Source organism: Cucurbita pepo, chromosome 4 (assembly GCF_057944985.1).
Source record: "Cucurbita pepo subsp. pepo isolate OVF chromosome 4, ASM5794498v1, whole genome shotgun sequence".
Classification (NCBI taxonomy): Eukaryota; Viridiplantae; Streptophyta; class Magnoliopsida; order Cucurbitales; family Cucurbitaceae; genus Cucurbita; species Cucurbita pepo.
The window spans coordinates 2,750,051-2,775,201 of record NC_141801.1 but is presented as its reverse complement, the minus strand read 5'-3'; the positions used below and the strand labels follow the sequence as shown (position 1 = coordinate 2,775,201).

Below are 25,151 nucleotides of genomic sequence, written 5' to 3'. Positions count from 1 at the left end.
ATGATGAACGATATCTGAAACGATATGAAAAATGATATGATATGTACATAATGCTAGCGGGGTTGTATTAAAGGATAATGAAAATGGAAAAGTTTTGGGACCTCATGCATTATGTGTGCTCATGCATTTGGGGGGATACCCCTATCCCATCACGAGGGTACTGACGCGTACATCCAATGGCAGGACAACGATCGTTATGCTTTGCATAGCGCTGCTGTGACGGTTACTAGTTCTAGCGGATGTCTGGCCTAAGGGGCTCCCAGAGTATGCCCACCGGATAAGGAAAGTGACCCAGCAGTGTGTGAACTAGCTGGTGAGCCCATACTCGCACGTATGGGCTGTGTAGAGTATATGGTACACGTCCAAAATTACCCGTTAGGACAGCACCGTAGGTAAAACAGAATGAAAGATAGATCCCATCATCTCATTGCATGTGATTGTTGCATTTAACTCCCATAGTGGGGTCACTTACTGAATATTTATTTAAATACTCAAGCCATGTGCTACTACATTTTTCAGGTTAAGGCAAGACATTCTTGTATGGCTGACGACGGCATCGCAACTCGAGACCATGGCACATGCATAGGATAGTGGTACTTATTTTCTTAGACTTAGGCTAGAATTGGATGTTTTTAACTTAAACTCTTATTCATTTTATTTAGTCTTTTGTTGTGTCGTTTTAAAGATGTTTTCGAAACACCTAAGTTCATGGTTGTGTTTTAAGATAAAGGTGATGTTTTATGGAATTTAAATGAAGTCTTCTGCATTCAATGTTTATGGTATATATACGGTAGCGACCTTAAATTAAGTAGAAAATTTGGAGTCGTTACACTGTATTTGTTTCTATTTCTTTATTCATTTTTCTAACCTTGATGGTTAATTACTCGATCACACAATTAATAATTACCACATAAATTATTTACATCATAACAATCATTCCACACAAAATATGTCCCGACATAGTTTTAAACATAATTTATGATGCAAGAGCATGTATATCTAACAACGGTAGAGAATAAAACATTTAAATCCAACTCGAAAGTCCCAATTCTTTAGATATTGAACTTAATCTTAGCTCCTACTCAAATGGCCTTCCCTTATTCTTTAGTTATTCAACTTTATTTCATTAACTTAAATCAAGTTTCCAAGCATAAGTGGGACAAGTACGCTCATTTTTCTTTCGTAGACATGCACTACAACAAATGTGATTTATCATAGCGTGTCGATATTGCATTTTTTTTAAAATGCTATCAATTAGAAAGAAAAGAAAGGCGCTCCAATGAGTTTTCTTTTTTGTACTTCTCTTTGAATTATTGATTTATGTATTTCTATAATATTGCAGGATTCCTTGAAAGCTCAATTGGCAAGCAACAACGAACAATTTATTAATTGACATTGATAAAAGGGTGGAACATAGAAGATAATGACGTCTGTTCGAATACCAATCAAAGATGTCACATAGGTATTATGAGTTTTTGTTCTATTTATCTTGCATTTGGGTGGGAGGAACTAATTTGAAAATTGGGGAAGGGTAAAGAGTCTAATATTTTTATGTAGATCTAGTTGAATACTTTATTTTAAAATATGCTAGTAGATTATGAAATCTCAATTATGAAGAGAAGTCTCTTGATGTTTAATATTTAATGTATTATGAAATACTATTTCATGTCACTACAACAAATACCATCTTTTATAGCTTTTTTGTATAGCATTTTTTAAAAGATGCTATAAATTAGAAAGAAAATAAAGGTTTTTTTTTATTTTTATTTTTATTTTTTTAATGTTATCCCTAAAAACCTAATCACGTGTATAAAAGCCTTCCTTTCTTTTTCTCTCCTTTTCCCTCTAGACACCCATATTCTCTCAGACCCTAGGGCAAAACTAAATCTCGCCTTCTTTCTCTCGCAACAATCCATCCTTCCTTCTTTCGTGCTTCAAAATTTTTCTCTGATTTGCATCAGATCTCAAGATGGTGGCATTGAGAGGAGGCATATAGTTTATTGTTGATGCTTTGTCTATGAAAAACCCTATTCTCCTACCTCACTGCAAATTGAACAATCCAAGATAGAGGTTAGTTGTTTTTTTTTTTTTTTTTTCTCTATTATCTTCTTTGTTGGCTCACTTTGTAAAGAATTTCATTGATGAATTATTCTAAGTAATTTGTCTCTGTATCTTCCTTTTTAATTTCCTTTTGAATGTAGTTCTGTGAGTTAGATTGAAGGATCGAACTACTACTAAATAATGCAGTTTTTCATTTACATTTAGTACACACTACTAAACTTTTGTGAGTTCAGTCCTTTGGTCCTTCATTAAGTAATATACTTTACTTTTAAGTGTGTATTTTCCTAGCTGTAGAATTTTTCTTTGAATGTAGATTGGTGAGTTCTGTGAGGTAGATGTAGTTGTTGTCTTGTGTTAAAAGGTTGAATGTAGTTTTGTGAGTTAGATCAACGGAAAAAAAACATAATACAAGAAACTATCTTTATTTTTCATTGTGTTGGTTCAATCAATACACATGCCCAAATTGAGGAACCACATGAAGATTACAAACAAAAAAATAAGCCTAAGAGTACAAAGTAATTAAGTTTAGAGGAATTTGTTAATTCATAGGTTATTTCAAGCACATTCTACCGGTAGGAATGATTTATGTTAACGGGTTACATATTCTGCAAGTATCAAGTAGTAGGAAGAAGTTTATACACGTATTGATGGACTGCATATAAATTCCTTGAACAAAATACCTATTGTATTATGTATAACTAAATTTTTTGTAGCCTTTTCTCCTTCCTTGATTTTTTTTTTTTTTTTTTCCTTTGATATATTAGGTCTCCTTTTCTCCTTCCTTGTGTATAACTTATTAAATACATGATCGGAAAGATCACTCACTTTCAAACAACAACAACAAGAACTTGTGTGGCCCTGTTGTTACTGCTACTGTTATTTTGCATTTAGGGCTTCCAACAACACATTCTTCTTCTTATTTGATTTTGAGGATTTCTTCAACTGAGATCTTAGATAAATTAGAAGATCAGTTAGAAGAAGTTGTTCCTAATTAGAAGACCAGTCGATTTCGGTCTTTGACTTTTATTTGCTAACTTGGAGTGACTAGGAGAAACAATATTTGTAGACCCTTTAAAGACTACTTTTCTTTTTTCTCAAGAGAATTCATTAGTTTGTATGGTCATTTTCTTTGGTTAATAAGTTTTTTTTGGTTGGCCTTACTCGTCATGATATCAATTTTCTTTTTTAATGGTTCTGTTTGGTTTATCATATGAGGACAACAATTCATCAAAAAGGGCTATTTGAAAGGATTGGGTTTTATTACAAAGTTATGGTTTTAATCCAAGGGAATCAAAAAACTTTGAGTGGACAATGCCCTCCCCTTTCAATTCTAATTGGAAGCTGTAATGCAAGTATTTGAACTAATGTTTCTATGCTCTGTTTTTAAGAAATGAAAGGTGCTTACATATATAAGATGAACAATAATGTTCTATTCTCTTTTTTTACTTTTATATGATATTTAGATTTTGTTGCTATTTTGCACTTCTCTTCGAATCACCTTATGTCAAACCTTTTGGTACTATTTTGCACATCTCTTCGAATCACTGATATATATGCTTTGATAATGTTGCAGGATTCCTTGAAAGCACTAATTGGCAAGAAACAACGACCAATTTATGAATTGACATTGCCTAGAGTCGGCCACAAAGATGCAACTTAGGCTCTGATACCAAATTGATAAGGCAACCCTAATCCTCAACCCAATGATCAAGTTTTTGTTGGAGCAAGGAAGCACTAATTGGCAAGCAACAACGAACAATTTATCAATTGACATTGCTAAAAGGGTGGAACATAGAAGACATTGATGTCGGTTCGAATACCTTATCTACTCTATGTGTTCTTATTTTCAACCAAATCAAGTTTACTATTTTTTCGACCTTCCATATATGTTTGTTATAATGTTATATTCACTAGGTACAAATAATTTAACAAAGGTCTTTCCTTTTATTTGTATAATTAATTTTATAACCCATCTCACTTTAATGGTAACAAAATTGATGAAATTTTGACCCAAAAAAAAATGGAAATTGACTCACTCGAATTTGAACGACAACTCCTTTCTTTCGAATATAGGAGTTAATAAACATAACACCCGGACTAAATGACTTGAATACTTGCAACATTCAATTATTTAAAAGGAAGATCTTGAGTCGAGAGAATTTCTTTCTTTTACGTTAATTAAGAAGTGAAGGTATGATTGGGTTCAAGAATACCGTTTTTCCCTAGATAGGATCATTTAAGTGTTGGAATACTTCTAAAAATTATTCACTATGTAACCTACCTAGATCCCAAAGGGTAAGAATTGGACTAGAAAACCATTCAAAATTTTGAGGCCTCCCCAAAGGCTTAGATAGCCTTAAAGATTAGGCTTCAAAATTTTGAGGCCTCCCCAAAGGCTTAGATAGCCTTAAAGATTAGGCGCAAATTTTCGAGAGCCCAGAGAAATTCTCAAGGATTAGGGATGTGATGAGACTGTGCAAGTAGATTGTTTACTCACTATTTTTATATACACCCATTTTCCTATTTCTTTTAGTTGTCGAAGTTTGTCGGACGAGGATGGAGAGTGTTCGAGAGCTGCGCATTTAAGGGTGGGTAGTCCCACGGTGTCGGTCTATCTATATATGCAGTCTATCTATATATTTTGGGTATTTATATTTGGTATTCTCCATTTTTAGTAAACTTGAACAACTCTATTTTGAAAGTAAATTTCTATTTATTTTTATTTATGGTGTTGTTTGTTTTAATTTGATTTAAGTTTTAGGGTATTTTTATTACTCAATCTACATGTGTGGTCCCTCTCAAGAAGGTTTACAGTATAGTCACCTTACTCGGGGAGCCTCTAACCATTTCTTCATAAGTTAAACTACCCATGTAGTCCCTTGTCTCTTCTTAGGGAAGGGTTTATCATATCGTGTCCTTGGCTTTCAACTTGTTTCCACACACAACAAAGACTCCACAAGTAATTAAGGGATGTCATCCTATATGACATTGGTCAAGCTCGATGTACAAGTTCTTATATATCTACTATTTGGCAGGGATACTACTAGGTTTGATCTAGGTCACCGAATAACGCTACTAAGGTACGGGAGAGAATAGGAGATGGTCAGACTTCAGTAATACCGTTCATACTACTAGCGGCCTTATAAGCCTCAAACTCAAATTTTCAAGATACTCTAGACTAGCTCCTCTACGTAAATCTGGTTCTAAGAGCACGAATGTCTTCTCTACTGATTGCTGCTTACTATGATTAAGGTGCGGAGGGCATTCAATAGCTACACAGTTGTAAATGGGGTCGTCCCAAAACATCAATCCTTTGTGCTTTTTAGGGTTATTAATTGTTTTCGTATCCCGAACCCTAGTCCCCCGTCTTGTACAAACTTTGATTCAGTACTATAATTTACATATTGATTTTAGGATTTGTCTTTTAATAGTATTATTGTTCGACTTTAAATTTCACAAAATTTTACTATACTTCTGTTTATCTTTTTTCATCACGATCTATGCTTCGAAACCTCAAAAATCAAACCATGACACCCGTCCCATAAACCCAAAACCCCAAGAGTAAATGTTATAAATACCCTACCCAATCATTTGTGTTCAAACTTGAGAAATCATTGAAACTTCTTTTTCACATTACCATCACAATGTTCTTGATCAGAGTTCAAGATACTAAGCCCATCACGGACGCAACCTTCCTATTCAAGCAATTCATTAACGAAAAAGCCGACTTAGATTTCAACCGCAACAGCTTCAGCATAATTGCCTCAAACCCTTCCCTTCGCTTCATAGCAAGGTTTTACATTTCCAAGAAATATTGCCAAGACTTTTTCATCAATCAAACTCACATTGCCAAAATTTCCCTTCCATCCTTTAGTGATACCATCATGACTGCCGCTGCTACCCGCTTTGATACAATGAGTATCACTCTTCCAAGCCCTTATAAAATGACCCTTACATTCGAGACATCAAGTGAGTATCTATTAATACCCCACAACAACATTGCCAAGAACTATGATTCTTGTTTTCTTTACCTTTCAAGAACTCACTTTTCTTAATAGCTCCTCCAGGGCGTGTGCCTCGGTCGAATTCACGTGCGCTGCCACTGTCACCTACGCAAGCGATGGATTTTGGAAGGCCTTTACTCGCAAAACATTTCACCATTAAACCCGAATGTTTTAGACACATTCTTACCGAACTACCTAACTCGCAAGATTTAGGTAATATGACCCTTCTTCACCGTCCTTAAAAGAAACTTATCCCAATGTTTTGGGTCGGAGTTTTAGGTCAAACTCAATTGTTAAGATTGTAAATTTTGTATCTAAACCGTAATATATTTAAGTCGAGTGGATTCAAGTAGTGACGAATAACCTAATGCCTCTAATTTATTGGGCATGTTTTCATTAACTCGTCTTTCTCTATCATAGTTTGTGTTACTCCAACGACATCAGAAGTCAAATTCTCACATGAATCCAAAGAGGTTATTCTTACTCCAGAGGTATTATTATATTTTTTCTTTCTTGAGATTTATTTTTTTTTCTATTTAATCTCCAAACTTTAAATTTGATTTCTAATTAATTCCTAAAGAGATTTTAAATCGTCTCTCGTAAAAGTTGATAATTAACCTAATAGAATTATTACATTCATATTTAATTAACGACTACTGACTAAACTCTGATGATATGTATTTTTTAAACGAGTTAAACCAAATAGAAACCAATTTTGAATTTCAAGAACTAAGAAATCTCTCAAGAACGAAATGAAACTAAATTCAAATCGTTTGATTTTAAAAATTTTAGAAGAATAAAGGTTTTGGATGATGTTATGCAGGCTGGACAATGTACAAGCGTGGGTTATGAAGGATGTGTTGATACTCAGTTCAAAATTGTTCTTCATCCGAGGACGTTTTTCTTTGATTTGTCATTTAAAACGTGCACAAGTATATGGTTTTGTAGGACATCAAATTCTGGTAGCGTAATGGCTGTCCAATCTAGTAGAACGCATGCTATATATTACATCCATTTTCCTCCGACATGACATGTTGACAAATTATTCAATAAAGTCGTTGTCTTTTTTGTAACGGTTGGATATAGACGTGAGAATATGTCCGTTCACTTTGAACCCAAATTATTCAATAAGATCACTGTAATATGGTTGTCTTCCTCAAACTCGCACCCTTCAACAAGGTTCCCTTGATTTGAATTGTCCTATGAACAGACACCTAAATATAACTTCACTACAACTCACTTAATACTAATGATTTGAGGGAAAGAGGAGACCATGTGAATTCGGGTATTTATAATAGAAGTTAGACAATGTGTGTATGATCCTCCATTTTATCTTTTACACTTGCAAAATCTCCTAAATTTGTTCTACAAATTAAATCTCCTTTCTTTTGAATTATATTTGAGTGTGCTCATTTTTTAATCCCAACGGACGAAATTTACCTCTAAATTATATTGGTGCAACACGTGGCACACGAATAACGAGCGAGAAACTAGATTGGGTGTAGGTCCTTCGGTTGAATTTATAGTCGCGTGTGGATTGAGTTACAAGTCACTGAGTTTAGACCTAACCTTTCCCTAGGAGCCTAACAGATCACCACATCAAACGAAGTACCTTAAGAGTGTTCTTAGGCTGCTAGTTGTGTGAACAGTGTCTATAGCTTCGTGTGGGACCAGGGGTTCCTGATCAGTTCTCACTCCTCCTAGCCGTTTCGCATGGAAAATGTGAGCCCATGTCGTGCCTTCAATGAGGGAGCCTATCATGGATCTAGGAGGTACTCAGCACAGCCCTAAGTAAGATACCATATAGTCTCAGATAGCCTACAAGTGAGTAGGTGGCTTATTGAGTATAATCTTTATACTTATCTTTGCTGTATTGTCCTTTTTTAAGTGCGTGAGGTGTCAGGTCAAGAGAGGGCGTGTTTGAGAGTTGAGGATTATCACAAAGGAAAGCATGTCACAGGACGTCCGTCTAGTCCAAGTTTTTGTACACATTGTCTTTCATGTTTTTCGTTGTCAAAACTGGTTACAAATTGATTCTTTGTATTGCAACCTTCATCTTATGAAATAAATGATTTTTGAAATGATGTCTTCATTTGAGTTTTCATTGCATACACACTATACATCATTGTCGCTTTGATCACGGCTCATAATAAATATTGGGTCGTGACAGTTGTTTATGGTGTTTGAATCAAAACTTGACCAAACATGTCCATGTTTGAGGTTGGTAAGTTCCCAATTTTGTCCTCTAAAGACTTTTTCACGAATTGTGGGTTATAATCAATAAATTCATGTTTCGGGAGAGTTAGCAACCAAAACTTAATTATCTCGATAATTGTTCATAATGGTATGACCAAAACTCAACCAAAAACGTCTCCATTCAAGTCTTGGAAGGTCAAAAATCCAATTTCATCCCTTAGAGAGTTCTTCGCAAAGTTTGGACAAAACTCGATCATTTTTATTTTTTATTTCGTTTAAGACAAACAACACTATAATTAAATACAAAATGAAATTCAATTACAAAACGTTGTTGCTTGTTTATCACAAAGGGAAAAACGGGTTTGGGATACCATTAGAAACTAAATACTAAATACTCAAAATATAAAGAGGTTGCACTCCAAAACTGTTCATGTGACCACTTACCTCCCAAATACTCCCCTACCACCTTGCAAACACTAAAGAAAAGAGGAAGGGATGAGTATAATAAAAATGCTAAATAAGTAATCTATTTATAGGTTCTCATCACATTCGTAACCTAGTAGATACCTACATGCTTTTCTTTGGATTTAAGGCAGTTCTGGTCTAGTCTTTACTCCTATCTGAGCATCTAGGGTACCATGAAGTTCCGAGCGATTCTCTAGCTGCTCATGAACCCATATAGTCAATTATGTTTGGGGGATGTAATTTCCTTGCACAGGCCAACTACTAGGTCAACTTGTTTCGTCCCACACCCTCTGTCATGAATGGGTTTAGAGCATAGTGACTTTGTTCAAGAGACCCCTGGCCATTTTTATAAGATTGGGGTATGCACTACCTCATCCGATCTATGCCCAGCTCGATAATACTGTGTAACAACCCAAGCCATCACTAACACATATTGTCTTCTTTCGGTTTTCCTTCTAGACTTCTCCTTAAGATTTTAAAATGCATCTATTAGAGAGAGTTTTCCACACCATTATCAGGAATGTTTCATTTTCCTCTCCAACCAATGTGGGATCTCATAGTCCACCCCCCTAAGGCTCCAACGTCTTCACTGCACATCGTCTGAGGCGATCCTAATAGATATTGTCTTCTTTAGGCTTCCCCTTCAAGACTTACCCTCAATACATTTTAAAAAGTGTCTACTAAGGAGACGTTTTCACACTATTATAAGAAATGTTAAGTTCCCCTCTCCAATTAATGTGGGATCTCACGTACTGCTGTAGGAGTGAAAGGATAGTAGAGAGTCTGATGACACTGTTCATACTCCTTATTGCCTAGAGAGCTACCTTTGTTGTCCTTGGATGTTGTGGAGGTCTACTAGATTCCTAGAGTCATCTAGACGGTTTAAATCTCATCTCTCGTTTCCAGTACCTCTAAAACTAACTCCTAAGGGTAATCCATTCCCTAGGTGCACATGGGTCTAAATCTCTAATCTCACTCACGATCTTAGGGTGCTCGAAGATTTACTAGAAACATATTGTCCTGGGTCAACTTGAAACCGCTTTAGCTCTAACGCTTTAATCTTAACTTGGTTCTCTTGTACATGCTTCGTTAGGTAGATTATCTTATCAATCACCTAGAACATGGTATTCATGAACTAAACATTTGTGCAAGCTTAGTAGGAAGATAATTATATCAATAACCTAATGAACACCGAAAACGTATATTGAACATTCATGCAAACTCAACAGCGAGATAACATCCATCAATCACCCATAGCATAAATCACAAAAGCGCATCCTCCTATCTAACACAAGGAAAAACATTAAAAACAACATTTATCTCAAAATCTCGTTATAGAGGTATTTTGGTAATTTTTTACATCTTACATAGCTTACTCGTCTCCATTACCCAAAGCATTCTCATCCAAAATTACCCTCGAGTCCTAAATAGGCATATTCTAACCAACTAAAGTAAGGAATGCTTGCATGCTAGTATAGTTTAGGGATCCCATGCGCGTGTGCAGGCACCTTCAAGGAGGGTGTAGATGCGCTCTCGACGACATGTGCACGTTGATTGGCGCTTTCATTTGAGTCAGTTTGGATCGGTGTAAGCAAATCGAGTTAGAGCAAGCCGCGATCTCGAGTCGCCCTCTGATGGCGCAATACGTGGAGCACTTCCTAGTCGAACACGCTCCTTCCCCAATTGTCAACACGCTCCGTCCTACTTGACATGTGGCCCTATTTACGCTTGACACATGTCCTTTCTTCTTCCGCAGCCGCAACGAGTTTGTACTTGAATTCTAGATTTCCAAATTAATATCCAATTAGTTCTCTAACTTCTTTGGATTTTTTTGTATGGTTTTCTAGGTAACTTTAATCAACTTGGTTCATTTACCAAGGTTGTAGAGAACACATTCAAAGTTAGTCCATAAAAAAACTCATCGTTCTTAATGCATGTTAGAAGCTAAGCTTCGATCTAATTAAACTTCGGTTCCTTGACAAGATTTGTTTGAGTTACTCCCAAGAACAACATACTAAAAAAAATCAAAAAGTAATTCCAAAAAATATCTCTCGAACCTTGAAAAAATTTGAAACTCTTACCTCTCGATCTTATTTAATTTGATTGAGTAGCACTATTAGAATGAAAATGTGAGTTTGAGGCTTAAAGGTCAATAGTATTACTAAAACTTGACTATCTCCAAGTCTCTCCAATACCTCAGTAGCATTATTCGGTGACCTAGATCAAACCTAGTAGTATCCCTGCAAAACAGTAGATATCTAGAAACTCGTATCATCGAGCGTGGTCAATGTCAAATAAGATGACATGTCTTAATTACTTGTGGAGTCACTATTGTGTGTAGAAACGGTTCGAAAGTCAAGGCCACGATCTCATAAACCCTTCCTAATAGGAGACGATGGACTAAATGGGTAGTTTAGCTCATGATGAGTAGCACTATCGTGTGTAGAAATGGTAAGAGGCTCCCTAATCAGGCACAATATACTATAAACCCGTCTTGAGAGGGTGCCAGAGATCACACATATAGATTGAGTAGCAAACCAGCACGTAGGATCACTCCTCCAGACTTTTCTATAGTAGTTCCTGTGGAAGAATCGCCAATTAACCATACACAACAATGTTTAGAGAGAGACCTTAAGTTGTTCTATGATATTTAACAAGGTCATGCCTTAACTTAGATCGTTGGTCATTCACGACCAACGAAAAGTAAGCTTTCTAAGTTTAACAACAACAAAAAAATAGTTCACCCAAAACTAAGTTGTGCCATTAAGTAGATCTGCAGCGGCAAAAAATGTAAACAACCTCCAAACTCCGAGAGGTTTGTAGTTGACAAGAGAACCGCTCAAAACTTCAAGACGTTCTCAAAAGCTCAAGTAGCTATAAAACCTAGGCCCAAACTTCCTAGAGCTCAGAAAAAAGTTTGTGGTAACTTCTACATTTCTTTTTTTTTTTAGGTAATCACTAACTCCTGGTCGAAGTGGGGAAAGCATTCAAGAGCTACGCAGTCATAAAGGGGATCATCCCAGTCCTTTGTGGTTTCTAGGGCTATCTAGGGCTATTAATTGTTTTCACATCCCGATCCCTAATCCCCCATTTTATATAAACTTTGATTTAGTACTCTTTATTGTTCGATCTTAAATTTCACAAAACTTTACTATAGTTCTGTTTATCTTTTTTTATCACCGTCTCTACTACTTCAAAACCTAAAAAATCGAATCGTGACACCTCTACCATAAACCCAAAACCCCTAAAAAAGAAATTTACCCTTCAAAACTTCAACAATAATTCACAAAAATCCACAAACCAATCTCATAAATACCCTAACCCACCCAATCAATTGTGTTCATACTTGAAAAACCATTGAAACTTCATTTTGACATTACGAACACAATGTTGTTGATCAGAGTTCAAGACGCTAATCCCATCACGGATGCAAACTTCCTATTCGCGGAGTTCATCAACCATGAAGCCGACTTAGAGTTCAAACCAAATAGCTTAACCATAATTGCCACAAACCCTTCCCTTCCCTTCATAGCAACGCTTTACATTTCCAAAACCTTCTGCCAAGACTTCACCATCAATCAAACTCACATTGCTAGAGTTTCCCTAACATCCTTCATTGATGCCATCATGACTGCCGCTGCTACCCGCTTTGATACATTGGCTATCACTCTTGCAAGCGCTTATATCATGATCCTTACATTCGAGACATCAAGTGAGTATCTATTGATACCCCACAACAACATTGCCAAGAACTATGATTCTTGCTTTCTTTACCTTTCAAGAACTCACTTTCTTTTAATAGCTCCTTCAGGGCGTGTGCCTCAGTCACATCCACGTGCACTTCCAATGTCACCTTCGCTAATGGTGGATTTTCCTAAGCCTATACTCACACAACATTTCACCATTAAAGCCGAATGTTTTAGACATGTTCTTGCAGAACTACCTCTCTTCCAGGATTTAGGTAATATAATATGTGTTCTCGATCCAGTTTTAGGTCAAACTCAATTGTTAAGATTGTAAATTTTATATCTAAACCGTATAATATTTAGGTCGAGTGAATTCAGGTAGTGAAGAACAACTTAATTAACTTGTCTTTCTCTATCATAGTTACTGTTACTCCCACGGGATCAGAAGTCAAATTCTCAAATGAATTCAAAGAGGTTATTCTTTATCAAGAGGTATTATTTTCGTTCTTGAGATTTAATTTTTTTTTCTATTTAGTCCTTGGGGTTGCAAAAATTATATATGTAACCTGAGCTCCACCGCTAGCAGACATTCAGATTGTACTCTTTGAGCTTTCCCTTGAGGCGACCCTTTCGGGCTTTCCCTCAAGGGTTTAAAACGCGTCTGTTAGGGGAAGGAGATTGTACTCTTTGAGCTTTCCCTTGAGGCGGCCCGATAAAACGCGTCTGTTAGGGGAAGGTTTCCACACCCTTATAAGTGGTGGTTTGTTCTCCTCCCCAACCAATGTGGGACATCACAATCCACCCCCTTCAGGGCCCAGCGTCCTCACTAGCACTCTTTCCTTCTTCCAATCGATGTGGGACCACTCCCCTTTGGGGCCCACCGTCCTCACTAGCACTCTTTCCTTCTTCCAATCGATGTGGGACCACCCCCCTTTGGGGCCCAGCGTCCTTGCTGGTACACCGACTCATGTCTACCCCTTTTGGGGAAGAGCGAGAAGGCTGGCACATCGTCTGGTGTCTGGCTCTGATACCATTTGTAACGCCCTAGCTCCACCGCTAGTAGATATTGTCCTCTTTGGGCTTTCCCTTTCGGGCTTCTCCTCAAGTGTTTAAAACGCGTCTGTTAGGGGAAGGTTTCCACACCCTTATAAGTGGTGGTTTGTTCTCCTCCACAACCAATGTGGGACATCACAATATATCGGGTCTCTAAAGTTTGAATTTGATTTCTAATTAATTCCTAAAGTAGATTTAAATCATCTCGTAAAAGTTGATAATTGTGATATCCCACATTGGTTGGGGAGGAGAACGAAACACCCTTTATAAGGGTGTGGAAACCTTCCCCTAGAAAATTCGTTTTAAAGTCTTGAGGGGAAGCTCGAAAAAAAAAAACCAAAGAGGACAATATCTGCTCGTGCTCGCGGTAGATCTGCTCTGTTACCATAATTAATAACCAAATAGAAACAAATTTTGAATTTCAAGAACTAAGAAATCTTCAAGAACGAAATGAATCAAATCTTGTTTGATTTTAAAATTTTGTAGAACATTTGATTAATGTATAAAGGTGTTGGATGATGTTACGCAGGCTGGAGAATGTACAATCATGGGTTATGAAGGATGTGTTGATACTCAGTTCAAAGTTGTTCTTAATCCGAGGATGTTTTTCCTTGATTTGTCATCTAAAACGAGCACAAGTATATGGTTTTATAGGACAATGAGTGCTGGTAGCATAATGGCTGTCCCAACTTGTAGAGCGTATGCTATGTATTACATCCATTTTCCTCCGATATGACACGTTGATGAATTATTCGATAAGATCATTGTAATATGGCTTTCTTTTAGTAATTGTCGGATGTAGACTCGAATATATGTTCGTTCACTTTGCACTCAAATGGTTCAATAAGATCATTGTGATATGGTTGTCTTCTCCAAACTCTACCCTGATTTCAAAATTTTTAAGACCATTAGATGCTTGAAAATTAAATCTTTTAGGTTAAATCTCTTAAATTTGCTCCACAAATTAAATCTCCTACTCTTCTTAATTATATTTGATGTAACGCTTACGTCTGAATTATATGGGTGCAACACGTGGCACATGAGGAATGGTGAGCGACAAACTCGATTGGGTGTAGGTCCTTCGATTGAATTATGAGTTGTGTGTGGATTAATGGGTTGAAGCCTCAGGTCGAATCGGGTCAGGTCAAGTGTGATACGTCTTTACTGATGGCTCGAAGTGTTGCTCCAGTTGCAAATCGATACGTGTCGTTGGCCTTTACATATGCACTTCCCACTTCGTTGTGCGACGCGTGTCCCACCGGTTACTCCAACTTCCTTCGATCCAAAATTATTTTTAACCTATTTTTCTACGTGGTGACCTCTAATCCAACTATTCAAGTATAACTTTTATACAATTTTAGGTCAATCATAGTTCTTAACAATTACGTTCAAACTTTCAGAAAAATATTTATTCTTACTGAAGTTGACGTTTTCAAGATCTCTAATTCCAACGTGATTTTTGGTTAAATCCCAACACGAAATCAACGAGTTTCCTTTCTAAATTAACACACTCAGACGTTGGAATTTAAGTCCACCTTAACTCTTAGATTTTGAACGCAAACTAGATCTAAGAAATCAATAAGGAGTGTTTGCCGTGAGAATCTTCGGGCTAATCTCGAACTTGAACAACGGTAGGGGCGCCTCCTTTTTCTTCTTCTTCTTCCTCCTCAAACCCTAGGTTTCTCTCTCTCGGACACTTTTCCCTTCTACACCTCTTTGACATTCACACTTGAACGCTCTCAATAAAATCCTGAATCTCCAAAAAATAAAGGGACAATTAAAAGTAAATACGTACGAGATCACAAAGGGGGTCATCTCGAAGAGTTAGCCTCTTGTGGTTTTAGAGGGTATTAATTACTTTTACATTCCGAACCTCGATCCCCCGTTGTGTATAAATTCGATCGTACTTGTGTTCATCTCTCTCATCATAATCTAAGCTTCGAAAACCTAAAAGATCGAGTCGTAAACAAGAACGAAGGAGACGTAGGGATGTTATAAAAAACCATTTTCACATTGAAACACCATTTTCCACATTCCCAACACAATGTTCTTCATCAGAATCCAAGATACCGATCCCCTCATGGCTGCAACCTTCCTATTCTCAAACTACATTAACGAAGTAGCCGTCTTTGATTTCACACCCGAAGGCTTCACCATAATTGCCTCAAACCCTTCCCTTCGTTTCATTTCAACATTTTACATTGACAAAAACTCTTGCGTCGACTTTAACATCCCTCAATCACACATTGCAAGCCTTTCCCTTCCACTCTTTCGTGGTGCTATCATGGCTGCCACCCCCGCACGTTTTGATACAATGGCTATCAGTTTTCAAGCCCCTAATCAAATGATCCTTACATTCGAGAATTCAAGTGAGTATCAATTCATATCATAACAACATTGTCAAGAACTATGAATCTTGTTTTCTTTACCTTTCAAGAACATGTTTTATTTGTTGCTTTTTATATTGTTAATAGCACCTTCAGGCCCTGTGCCTAACGTGGATCATCAATATGTGCTCGACCTGTCAGCTTCGGAAGCGGTGGATTTACCTCTACCTGTAAATACACAATTTGTCACTGTTAAAGCCCAATATTTTGGACACGTCCTAGCAGAATTACCTTTCTTTCCTGATGATCTAGGTAATATGATGCTTCTTTATTGTTCATATTTACCTTGGGCGTTCACGAGTTGGGTTAGGGTTTTAGTCGAACTCTATAGTTAGAGTCGTAAATTTTTTTTGACTTGAAGCAATTCTTATAAACATAAACCAATAGTACCCTAAAGTATTTAGGTTGAGTTGATTTGGATAGTAAAGAACAACCCTAATGATCCCAATCCAATCTCTTTTTTTTCTTTTTTTTTTCTTTTTTCTTTTTTTTTTTTTTTTTTTTGGTGAGATTCTATAACAATTGGGAGGAGAACGAACTATTGTTTTAAGGGTGTGGAAACCTCTCCCTAGTAGACGTGATTTAAAAATCTTGAGGGGAATCCCGTAAAGGAAATGTCAAAGAGGACATTATCCGCTAATGATGGGTTTGGACGGTTATAAATGATATCAGAGCTGGACATTGGGCTATGTTAGCGAGGAGGTTGAGCCTTGAGGGGAGTGGACACGAGGCGGTGTGCCAGTAAGGAGATGGATTAAGGGATCCTACATCGATGGGAGAAGGGAACGAGTGACAGCGAAGACGTTAGGCCTCGAAGAGAGTGGATTGTGAGATCCCATATCGGTTGGGGAAGAGAACGAAACATTCTTTATAAAGGTGTGGAGATAATCCCACATTGGTTGGAGACAAGAACCAAAGGGTGTAGAAACCTCTTCCTAGCCTATGCATTTTAAAAACTGAGAGGAAGCCCGTAAGGGAAAGCCCAAAGAGGACAATATCTTCGAGTGGTGGACTTGGGGCATTACAAATGGTATCAGAACCAGATATCGGACGATGTGCTAGCAAGAAGGCTGAGCTCCGAAGAGGGGTGGACACGAGGTAGTGTACCAGTAAGGGGATGGATTGGGGGTGGACATTGATTGGAGAAGGGAACGAATGTCAACGAGGACGCTGGGCCCCGAAGGGGATGGATTGTGAGATCCCACATCGAGGGTGTGCAAACCTCTCCCTAGTAAACGCATTTTAAAAACCTTGACGGAAAGCCCAAAAAAAACATATATGCTATTACATTTTTAACGCCCCTAACTTATTGGGCACGTCTTTTACAAACTTGTCTTTTTATCAGAGTTTGTGTTACTCCATTAGACAATATATGTTAGCAGTGGGCTTGAGCTGTTACATTTTAATACCTCTAACTTATTTGTGCATGTCTTTTACTAACTCGTCTTTCTATCATAGTTTGTATTACTCCATCATCTTGGGATGTCAAATTTTCACTTGCATCCATGGAGATTACTCTTACCGAAGAGGTATTATTTTTAAAATATTTAATAATAAACTATTAACTCGTGTTCGTGTTTCGTAAAGTTGATGATAATTAAGGTAATAGAATGATTACGCAGGATGAACAATGTCTAAATCTGGGTTATGATGATGTTTATGGTACTGAATTCTACGTTGTTCTTCAGCCGAGGATGTTTTTCCTTAATTTGTCATTTAGAACGACAGCAAATGTATGGTTTTTTAGGACAGACAATATGGGTAGCCTAATGGTTGTCCCAACTAGTGAACCGTATGCTGGATATTTCATCCATTTTCCTCGAATGACACCTTGAAATTTTTGTCTCACAAATTATTCATCCAATACAATATTTGTAGCAACAACTTTCGAACTTTGCAAATGTGACAAAATATTTCAAATTTGATTTTTATTTCCCGGGGTCGATGATAACTATTTCAAAGGTTATCGATCGATTCATAATGCTATATGGTTTTTTTTTTTTTTTTTTTTTTTTTTTTTTATACATAGAAAGAGTCTAAAACGAGAAATTAAGTTTTCCGAATTGCTTAACATCACATCAGAATTTCGCCAATTGTAGCCTGGTGGAAGATGTCTAAAAAACGACCCGACAATGAAACTATTTTTTTGTGTTGTTCATGTGTTTCAAAATCATAAATTTTAAAGAACCCTTAGGTGCGATATATCATTTGCTTATCAACATTCATATCGGTATATCGTTGATATATCAACATTCATCAACATGAATATCAATCTTATTGATTCACGTTCTAAATGGAATATCGATATTCATATCAAGTATAGAAAATAAACATTTAAATTATAAGGCTTGTTATAAGAGACAATTTAATAAGAGAAACTAAACACAAGACACAATTTAATAATCCAGTCATGTCTAGAGAAGTACTATACATCCAACCCTACCCTGACCTAGAAAACTACCTTAAGGGCGTGCCACGATGTTTTTTTAAATGACAGATCCTACCATATTGCATATTTTTGCATTTCTCGACACCAACTATGTGGTTACTTACTGAGTATTTCTTAAAATCTTCAAGCCACGTGCTACTCTTATTTTTCAAATGAAGGTATATCAACCCTTAACAGATGACAGCATCACGATGGATGCCATGGAACCAGTGTTACGGTAATTGCGTTTATATCTATTTTGGTAGCTCTTAAGTTAGTTCATCACATTGTTTTAAGTTCAAACACCGTTTATGAATTACTTTAAACAAATGCTTTATTTGTCTTCTTTCACGGTTGTAGAAACTTCAAAACCCTAATTCCATCCTTTTGAGAGTTCTTCGTGATGTTTGTACTAAACTCGACAAAACATTGTTTCGATAGATTTACAATTTAAACTCTCTCCTAGATAGTTATTGGTCACGTTTGAACCAAACCTCGACTAAACTTCTCTCCGTTCTAAGTTCGTAAACTTAGAAACCCTAATTCTTCCCGTAAAAAGCAATTTGCAACGTCTAAACAGAACTCAACCAACTTAACCCTTAACCCCTAAACCCTAAAACAAAAGCTCTAGAATTCCACCCTTTAAAAGTTGAATAAGATCAACTCATTTAAGTAGTTGAAACACCATTTTTCACATCACCAACACAATGTTCTTCATCAGGATTGAAGACATTAGTCCCATTATGGACGCAACCTTCCTATTCATAGACTTCATTTACGTAGTAGCCGACTTGGATATCACAGAAGCTGGCTTCTCCCTAATGGCCTCAAACCCTTTCCTTCGCTACACTGCAACGCTCTACATTTCCAATGACTTCTGCCTCGACTATTCCCTCATGGATGAGCCTCACAGTGCCAGCATTTCCCTTCCATCCCTTCGTGATGCCATCACGGTTGACGGTGCGGCCCATTTTGACACAGTGGCTATCAATCTTGAAGACCTCGATCAATTGACCCTTACATTCGAGACATTAAGTGAGTATCTATTAGTACCCCACAACAACATTGCCAAGAACTAACAATCTTGTGTTCTTTAACTTTCAAGAACTCACTTTTTTTTTTTTTTTTTAATACTTTTTGTTTAATAGCACCTTCAGGGCATGAGCCTTACTTGCGTCAAAATTTGCGGCTATATTCACCTTCCGAACGGGAGGATTTCGGTATACCTATAACGACAAAATATTTCATCGTTAAATGCGATTGGTTTAGACACATCCTATCAGAACTACCGGTCTTCAACGACGATGTAGGTAATATGACTTTTCTTTATGCTTTTGTGTCGACCTTGAAAGAAACAAATCGATTCAAATTCTTCCAATCTTTTATTATTTAGTTGATTTTTCTCAAAAACAAAAGTTTGTGACTTCCTCGTGTTGAAATAGATTGTGATACCAAAACAACTTTCAACCCTGCCCGACTCCTTTGCTTTTCCAAATCATTTTTCGAATCCGTCTTTTTTCAAATATTTAAAATGTTATTTTGTAAAAGGCGTTCATGAGTTGGGTCATGTTTTTTTTTTTTTTTTTTTAACAACAATCAACAGTGAATTTGAGAAACTCATGAATCAACTCAACTACATTTATTTTAATCCAACTCAATTCAAAAAGTTAAATTAATTATGATGCACTTAAATTAATTATGCATGTTTTTATTAACTCGTCTTTTTGTCACAGTTTGTGTTACTCCAATGGCTTCACAAGTCATATTCTCGGTTGTATCTAAAGAGATTATTCTTACTGAAGAGGTACTATATTTTTAACGTGATTCCTAGTATATTCTCGTTCTAATTATACCTATTAGAAATCAGTTTTAAGCTTCAACGACAAATTAAAAATCTAAGTCCAACTTCGAAGATCAAATGAATATGTTAGTTTTGAAATCGCAAGAACGAAATCGAAAGCTAAAATGTAACTCGAAGAATGTTTTATTAATGTGTAAAGTTGTTGGTTGATGCTACGCAGGATGAACAATGTATAATTATGGGTTATGAAGAATGTGTTGATACTCAATTCCAAATTGTTCTTCAGCCAAGGATGTTTTTCCATAATTTGTCATTTGAAACGAGTGCACATGTATGGTTTCTTAGGACAATAAATTCTGGTAGCGCAATGCTTTTCCCAGTTGTTAGTTCATATGTTCAATATTTCATCCGTTTTCCTCCGACATGATATGCCCGAAAATTTTGTCTGAAAAATTATTCAATGAGATCACGGTGCATTGTAACGATCTTTCAGTAAACGTTGGATGTAAATCCAAGAATGTCTGTTCACTTTGTACCGTCAAACTTACGATAAAAACAAAAAAAAAAGGTAGAATACGTCATCTTTTTGGTCATAAAGTCAACAGGCTACCACCAAGGAGATAATCGGTTTAGCTACCACCGAGTCAACAGGCTACTTCTTTCATCCAATATTGATTAGAAAACTTTTTAAGAGCAACTATCTTTGTCAACATATAAGCAGGATTGTCAGTAGTTTCAATTTTCAATAAAGAAATGTATTTTTCATTAACAATTTCTCGAACAAAATAAAATCAAACATCAATATGCTTTGTATGAGCACGATAGATTTGGTTCTTCGACAAACAAATAGCACTCTGGTTATCACAAAATACTTCTACACGTTTTTAGCAATATCAAGTCATCAACCAAATCATGCATCCAAATAGTTTCTTTAAAAACTTTAGTGACTGTTATATACTCTACTTCGGTGGTAAACAATGCAAAAATGGATTACAATATTGAACGCCAACAAACAGGTCCACAAGCCTTAGTGAACGAATAACCAATAATGGATCAACGCTTATTACTCTCCACTTGTCCCTTGGAAGTAATCGACATGTCATAAACATATAAGACCAATAGATAAACAAGCCATCATCATGTCACCATTCAACGCCGGGAAAGAAAAAAATTCTAATTTCATACCTTGGAGAGTTCGCAAATTTTGGACCAAACTCAATCAAATATTTTTTTGTTCGAGATTTGTGAGTTCAAAACCAAAAGTTCATTTGTTATTCGAGTTGTTTGGGGGTAAAACTCAACCTAATTTGTTTTTGTTCGAAGTTTGAAAAGGTAGAAACCCTAATTTTGTTCTCTAGAGAAATTTTGCTTTTTATTTTGCCAAGTTTGAAATAAAGTATCGTTTCACCTATAGGGATTAGTGCGTGAGACCGCGATCCACAAACTGACGCATGGAACTCACCCTTGACTTGGGAATGAAGAGAGAAAAGATAGCATGTCACAAAAGTGAGGCGAGGTTTGGAACCCTACTGCGAGAGGGACGCCTCGCGAGCCGGGCTGATAGAGATGAGGCCTTTTGGCGAAGCCAAGTTTCACTAGAGTTAAAATTTAAACTTTGTTCGCTAGGTATTTTTTACCACATTTAGACCAAGTCTCGACTAAACATGTCTCTCGAAAGTTAGTCCCTATCATAATCCAATTTTCGAAACTTCAAGAAATCGAACTGCGACAAAAGGAAGAAAGCAAAAACAAGTAGAATGATACAAACAATTAAAAATACGAAAAATATGGTAAAATACCGTAAATTTTCGCACAAATTAAAAATATACCGCACCATTGTCAAAATCCAAAATGAAAACCATGCAAATAGGTGTTCTTCAATTTATTTACAGAATAGAAGCGGGATACAAAAAGGAGTACAAATGACATCTCTCAAAAAATACAAATTAACGCCTAGGGTCAACACCCTCTATGGCAGCACAGCTTTCGAGCAACTTCCCACCTCGACTTGTACCTGAAAAAGGAAAAGAGAAGCGGGTAAATATAAAAAATACTCCATAAGCAATCTATTTATGAACTCTTATTGCTTTCTTAACTTAGTAAGTAACATGCTTTTTTTTTTCAAGGGCCTAGAAAGCTCTTCCCTGATATCATCTACTTAAGCAATTTCACGTCCACCATCGAGGTGGGTTTCTCTCTAACGTATAGTAATGTCTCCTCATGTTGTCCCTCATCCCCTCTCAAGGAAAATTTACGGATCTTCCCCCGTTTCTACACACAATAACAATTTTACCCTACTTTTGTTCATCAGATCGTGACACCCTTACCCTTACCCTAAACCCTAAACCCCTAAAGTAGTCTAAATAGAAGTCTACCCAAACTTTCCAGTCTTCCCTCTAGCACACGGGGATCGGCCCTATGCACTGGGGACAAAGCATAGAGGTCCCTTTAGCTTGTCGTACCAGAGTGGTTCATCGTCAAAAGAAGAATAATGGGTTGTAGCATTTCCTATAAATGGATCGTTGGGCTTTCTCGTCTAAAGACAGGGGTGAGCTTTTTCACTAGAACGAAGGACGAACGAGATGAAGGAAGAGAAGGAGTAGGAGCCAAGTTTTCAACCATACGCATACCAAAATCATAAAGAAAATAAATAATTTAACAATTGAGGTAATTCACAAGAGCCAAGGAGGCAAAGGGATCCTATAAAAACCCTAAACCCAATTCAATTAGGAGAATGAATTGTACTCAAACTTGAAAAGCAATAGAAACCACCCTTCTTCACATTACCAACACAATGGTGTTCATGAGGCTTCAAGACTTCAATCCCATAATGGATGCAATCTACCTATTCTCAAATTACATCAACCAAATAGCCAACTTATGCTTCTCACAATACAGCTTCTCCATGGTTACCTCACACCCTTCCCTTTCCTTCACTGCAAGGCTACACATTTTTGGCAACTTCTGCGTCAACTATTACGTCGATAACCCTTTCTCGACCAACGTTTCCCTTCAATACTTTCGTGATGCTACCGTTGCTGTCGCTAGAACAGGTTTTGATACCATCACTATGTCTCTTGATAACCCTTTTCAAGCCACGTTGATATCAGAGAATTCATGTGAGTATCTATTGTCAAGAAACAAGACTCTTGGTTTCTTTAGGTTTCAAGAACTCACTTTGGTTTATTAACAGCTCCTTTAGGGCCTGTGCCAAAGTCCAAACTATGTTTGCCGCTATTTGCATTTATCCCAGCGGTGCAAGACGCTTCAGTTATAAGAGCTAGACATTTCAACGTTAAAGCTGAATGCTTTAATTACATCCTATACCATATACCTGTCTTCCCAGATACTCCAGGTAATATCACTCTTCTTTACTTTTTCGTATTTACGATCAAAAACAAATTTATTCCGATCGTTACCATCCTTTAAGAGCAAACCCAATTATTCCGATTGGAAATTTTTTAAACGCCAAGAAACGAAATTCTTAAACACCAAGAAACGAAATTTCTTAAACACCAAGAAACTCTAATGAAAATGTTTGGGTGGATCGTAAATTTTTTAAACACCAAGAATGAAATTTTATAAACACGAAGAAACCCTAATGAAAATATTTGGGTGGATCGTAAATTTTTAAACACCAAGAAACAAAATTTTTTAAACACGAAGAAACCCTAATGAAAACATTTGGGTGGATTGTGAACTTTTAAACACGAAAAAACCCTAATGAAAATATTTGGGTGGATCGTAAATTTTTTAGACACCAAGAAACGAAATCTTTTAAACATCAAAAAACTCTTAGGAAAATATGTGGGTGGATCGTAATTTTTCAAACACGAAGAAACCCTAATAAAAATATTTGGGTTGAGTTTATTTGGATTAGAATTTTTTAAAATCAAAGAACCCTAATGAGCTCAAACCAATCTAACCATAAATACGTCGATAATATAATCTAAATCATATAGGTCAGGTATTAAGAATCCCGACCCTCTACAATGGTGTTTATTTGGGTTGAATTTTTAAAAATCTAAAGAACCCTAATGAACTCAAACCAATCTAACGATAAATACACTGATAACCTAATCTAAACCATACAGGTTAGGTTGATTGAGTTCTTCGCGTGATTGTATATGTTTCTATTAACTCGTTTTTGTATGACAGTTTATATTACTACTATGGTTTCACGAGTCACATTCTCAACTGCATCGCAGGAGTTCATGCTTACCGCAGAGGTATTATTTTTTTATCGAAATCTCAAGAACGAAACCGAAACTAAATTTAAAAAACTTGAAAATTAAATATAACAATGGTATGCAGGCTGGACAATGTTCAACGGTGGGCTATGGATTTGAGCATACTCAGTACCGAGTTCTTCTTAAGCCAAGGTTATTTTTCAGTAGTTTGCCATTAATAACAGGCAAATATATAGGTTTTTATGGCACCACACTTTCTGGCTGCCTAATGGTTGTCCCAACTAATAGTCTATTGGTTTCGTATCTCATCCATTTTCTTCCCGTCTGACAAATTATTCAATGAGATCGGTCACTGTCAGATGTAGATCCGAAAATATGTCAATCTTACAGAAAATTCATCGATTCATTGTACCATTTCTAAATCTTTTCATTTGTAGCAATAACTCTCGGGCCTTGCAAATATTACAAAATATTTGAATCTCGTCTTGATTTTTTAGGTCTTGTTTTGATGGCGGTTTAGATTTTGGTTTCTGGGAATTATGTTGGGTTTCTTGTCGTTTCTTTACAATGAGTTTCGTCGTTAGTAATAAAATTTTTGAATTTCTAGCCAAATTCCAAGATTATAAATCGAAAACTTTTTTATTACGATTTTACCCTTCAGAATTTTTAGAGATACCAGTGATATATCAAATTATGTTCGGTTTCTCGTCATTTCTCTACAATAACCTTTGAATTTTTAGCTAAAGTTCTAAGAAAATAAGGACAAATGAACTCACGGGTGATTTTTAAATATTAAAGACTTTGTTATTACAATTTTACCCTTCAAAATTTTTAGAAATACCAGTGATATATCAAATTATATTGGGTTTCTCGTCATTTC

At 36.4% G+C, this 25,151-nt stretch overlaps 1 protein-coding gene and 1 long non-coding RNA gene across 2 annotated transcripts; both read left to right on the top strand.

The window, feature by feature from the left end:
• The first annotated feature begins 6,407 nt into the window (after positions 1-6,407).
• Positions 6,408-7,185, top strand: LOC111794114 (uncharacterized). Its single transcript, XR_015420528.1, has 2 exons — positions 6,408-6,556; positions 6,889-7,185. It is a non-coding gene; the product is annotated as an uncharacterized LOC111794114 (long non-coding RNA).
• Positions 7,186-12,074: 4,889 nt separating this feature from the next.
• On the top strand, positions 12,075-14,319 carry LOC111794057 (uncharacterized). The gene is made up of 4 exons (XM_023676173.2): positions 12,075-12,438; positions 12,529-12,687; positions 12,834-12,904; positions 13,995-14,319. Exons 1-4 carry the CDS (start codon positions 12,114-12,116, stop codon positions 14,199-14,201), a joined length of 762 nt encoding a protein of 253 aa, XP_023531941.2. The 5' UTR covers positions 12,075-12,113; the 3' UTR covers positions 14,202-14,319.
• Positions 14,320-25,151: the final 10,832 nt, after the last annotated feature.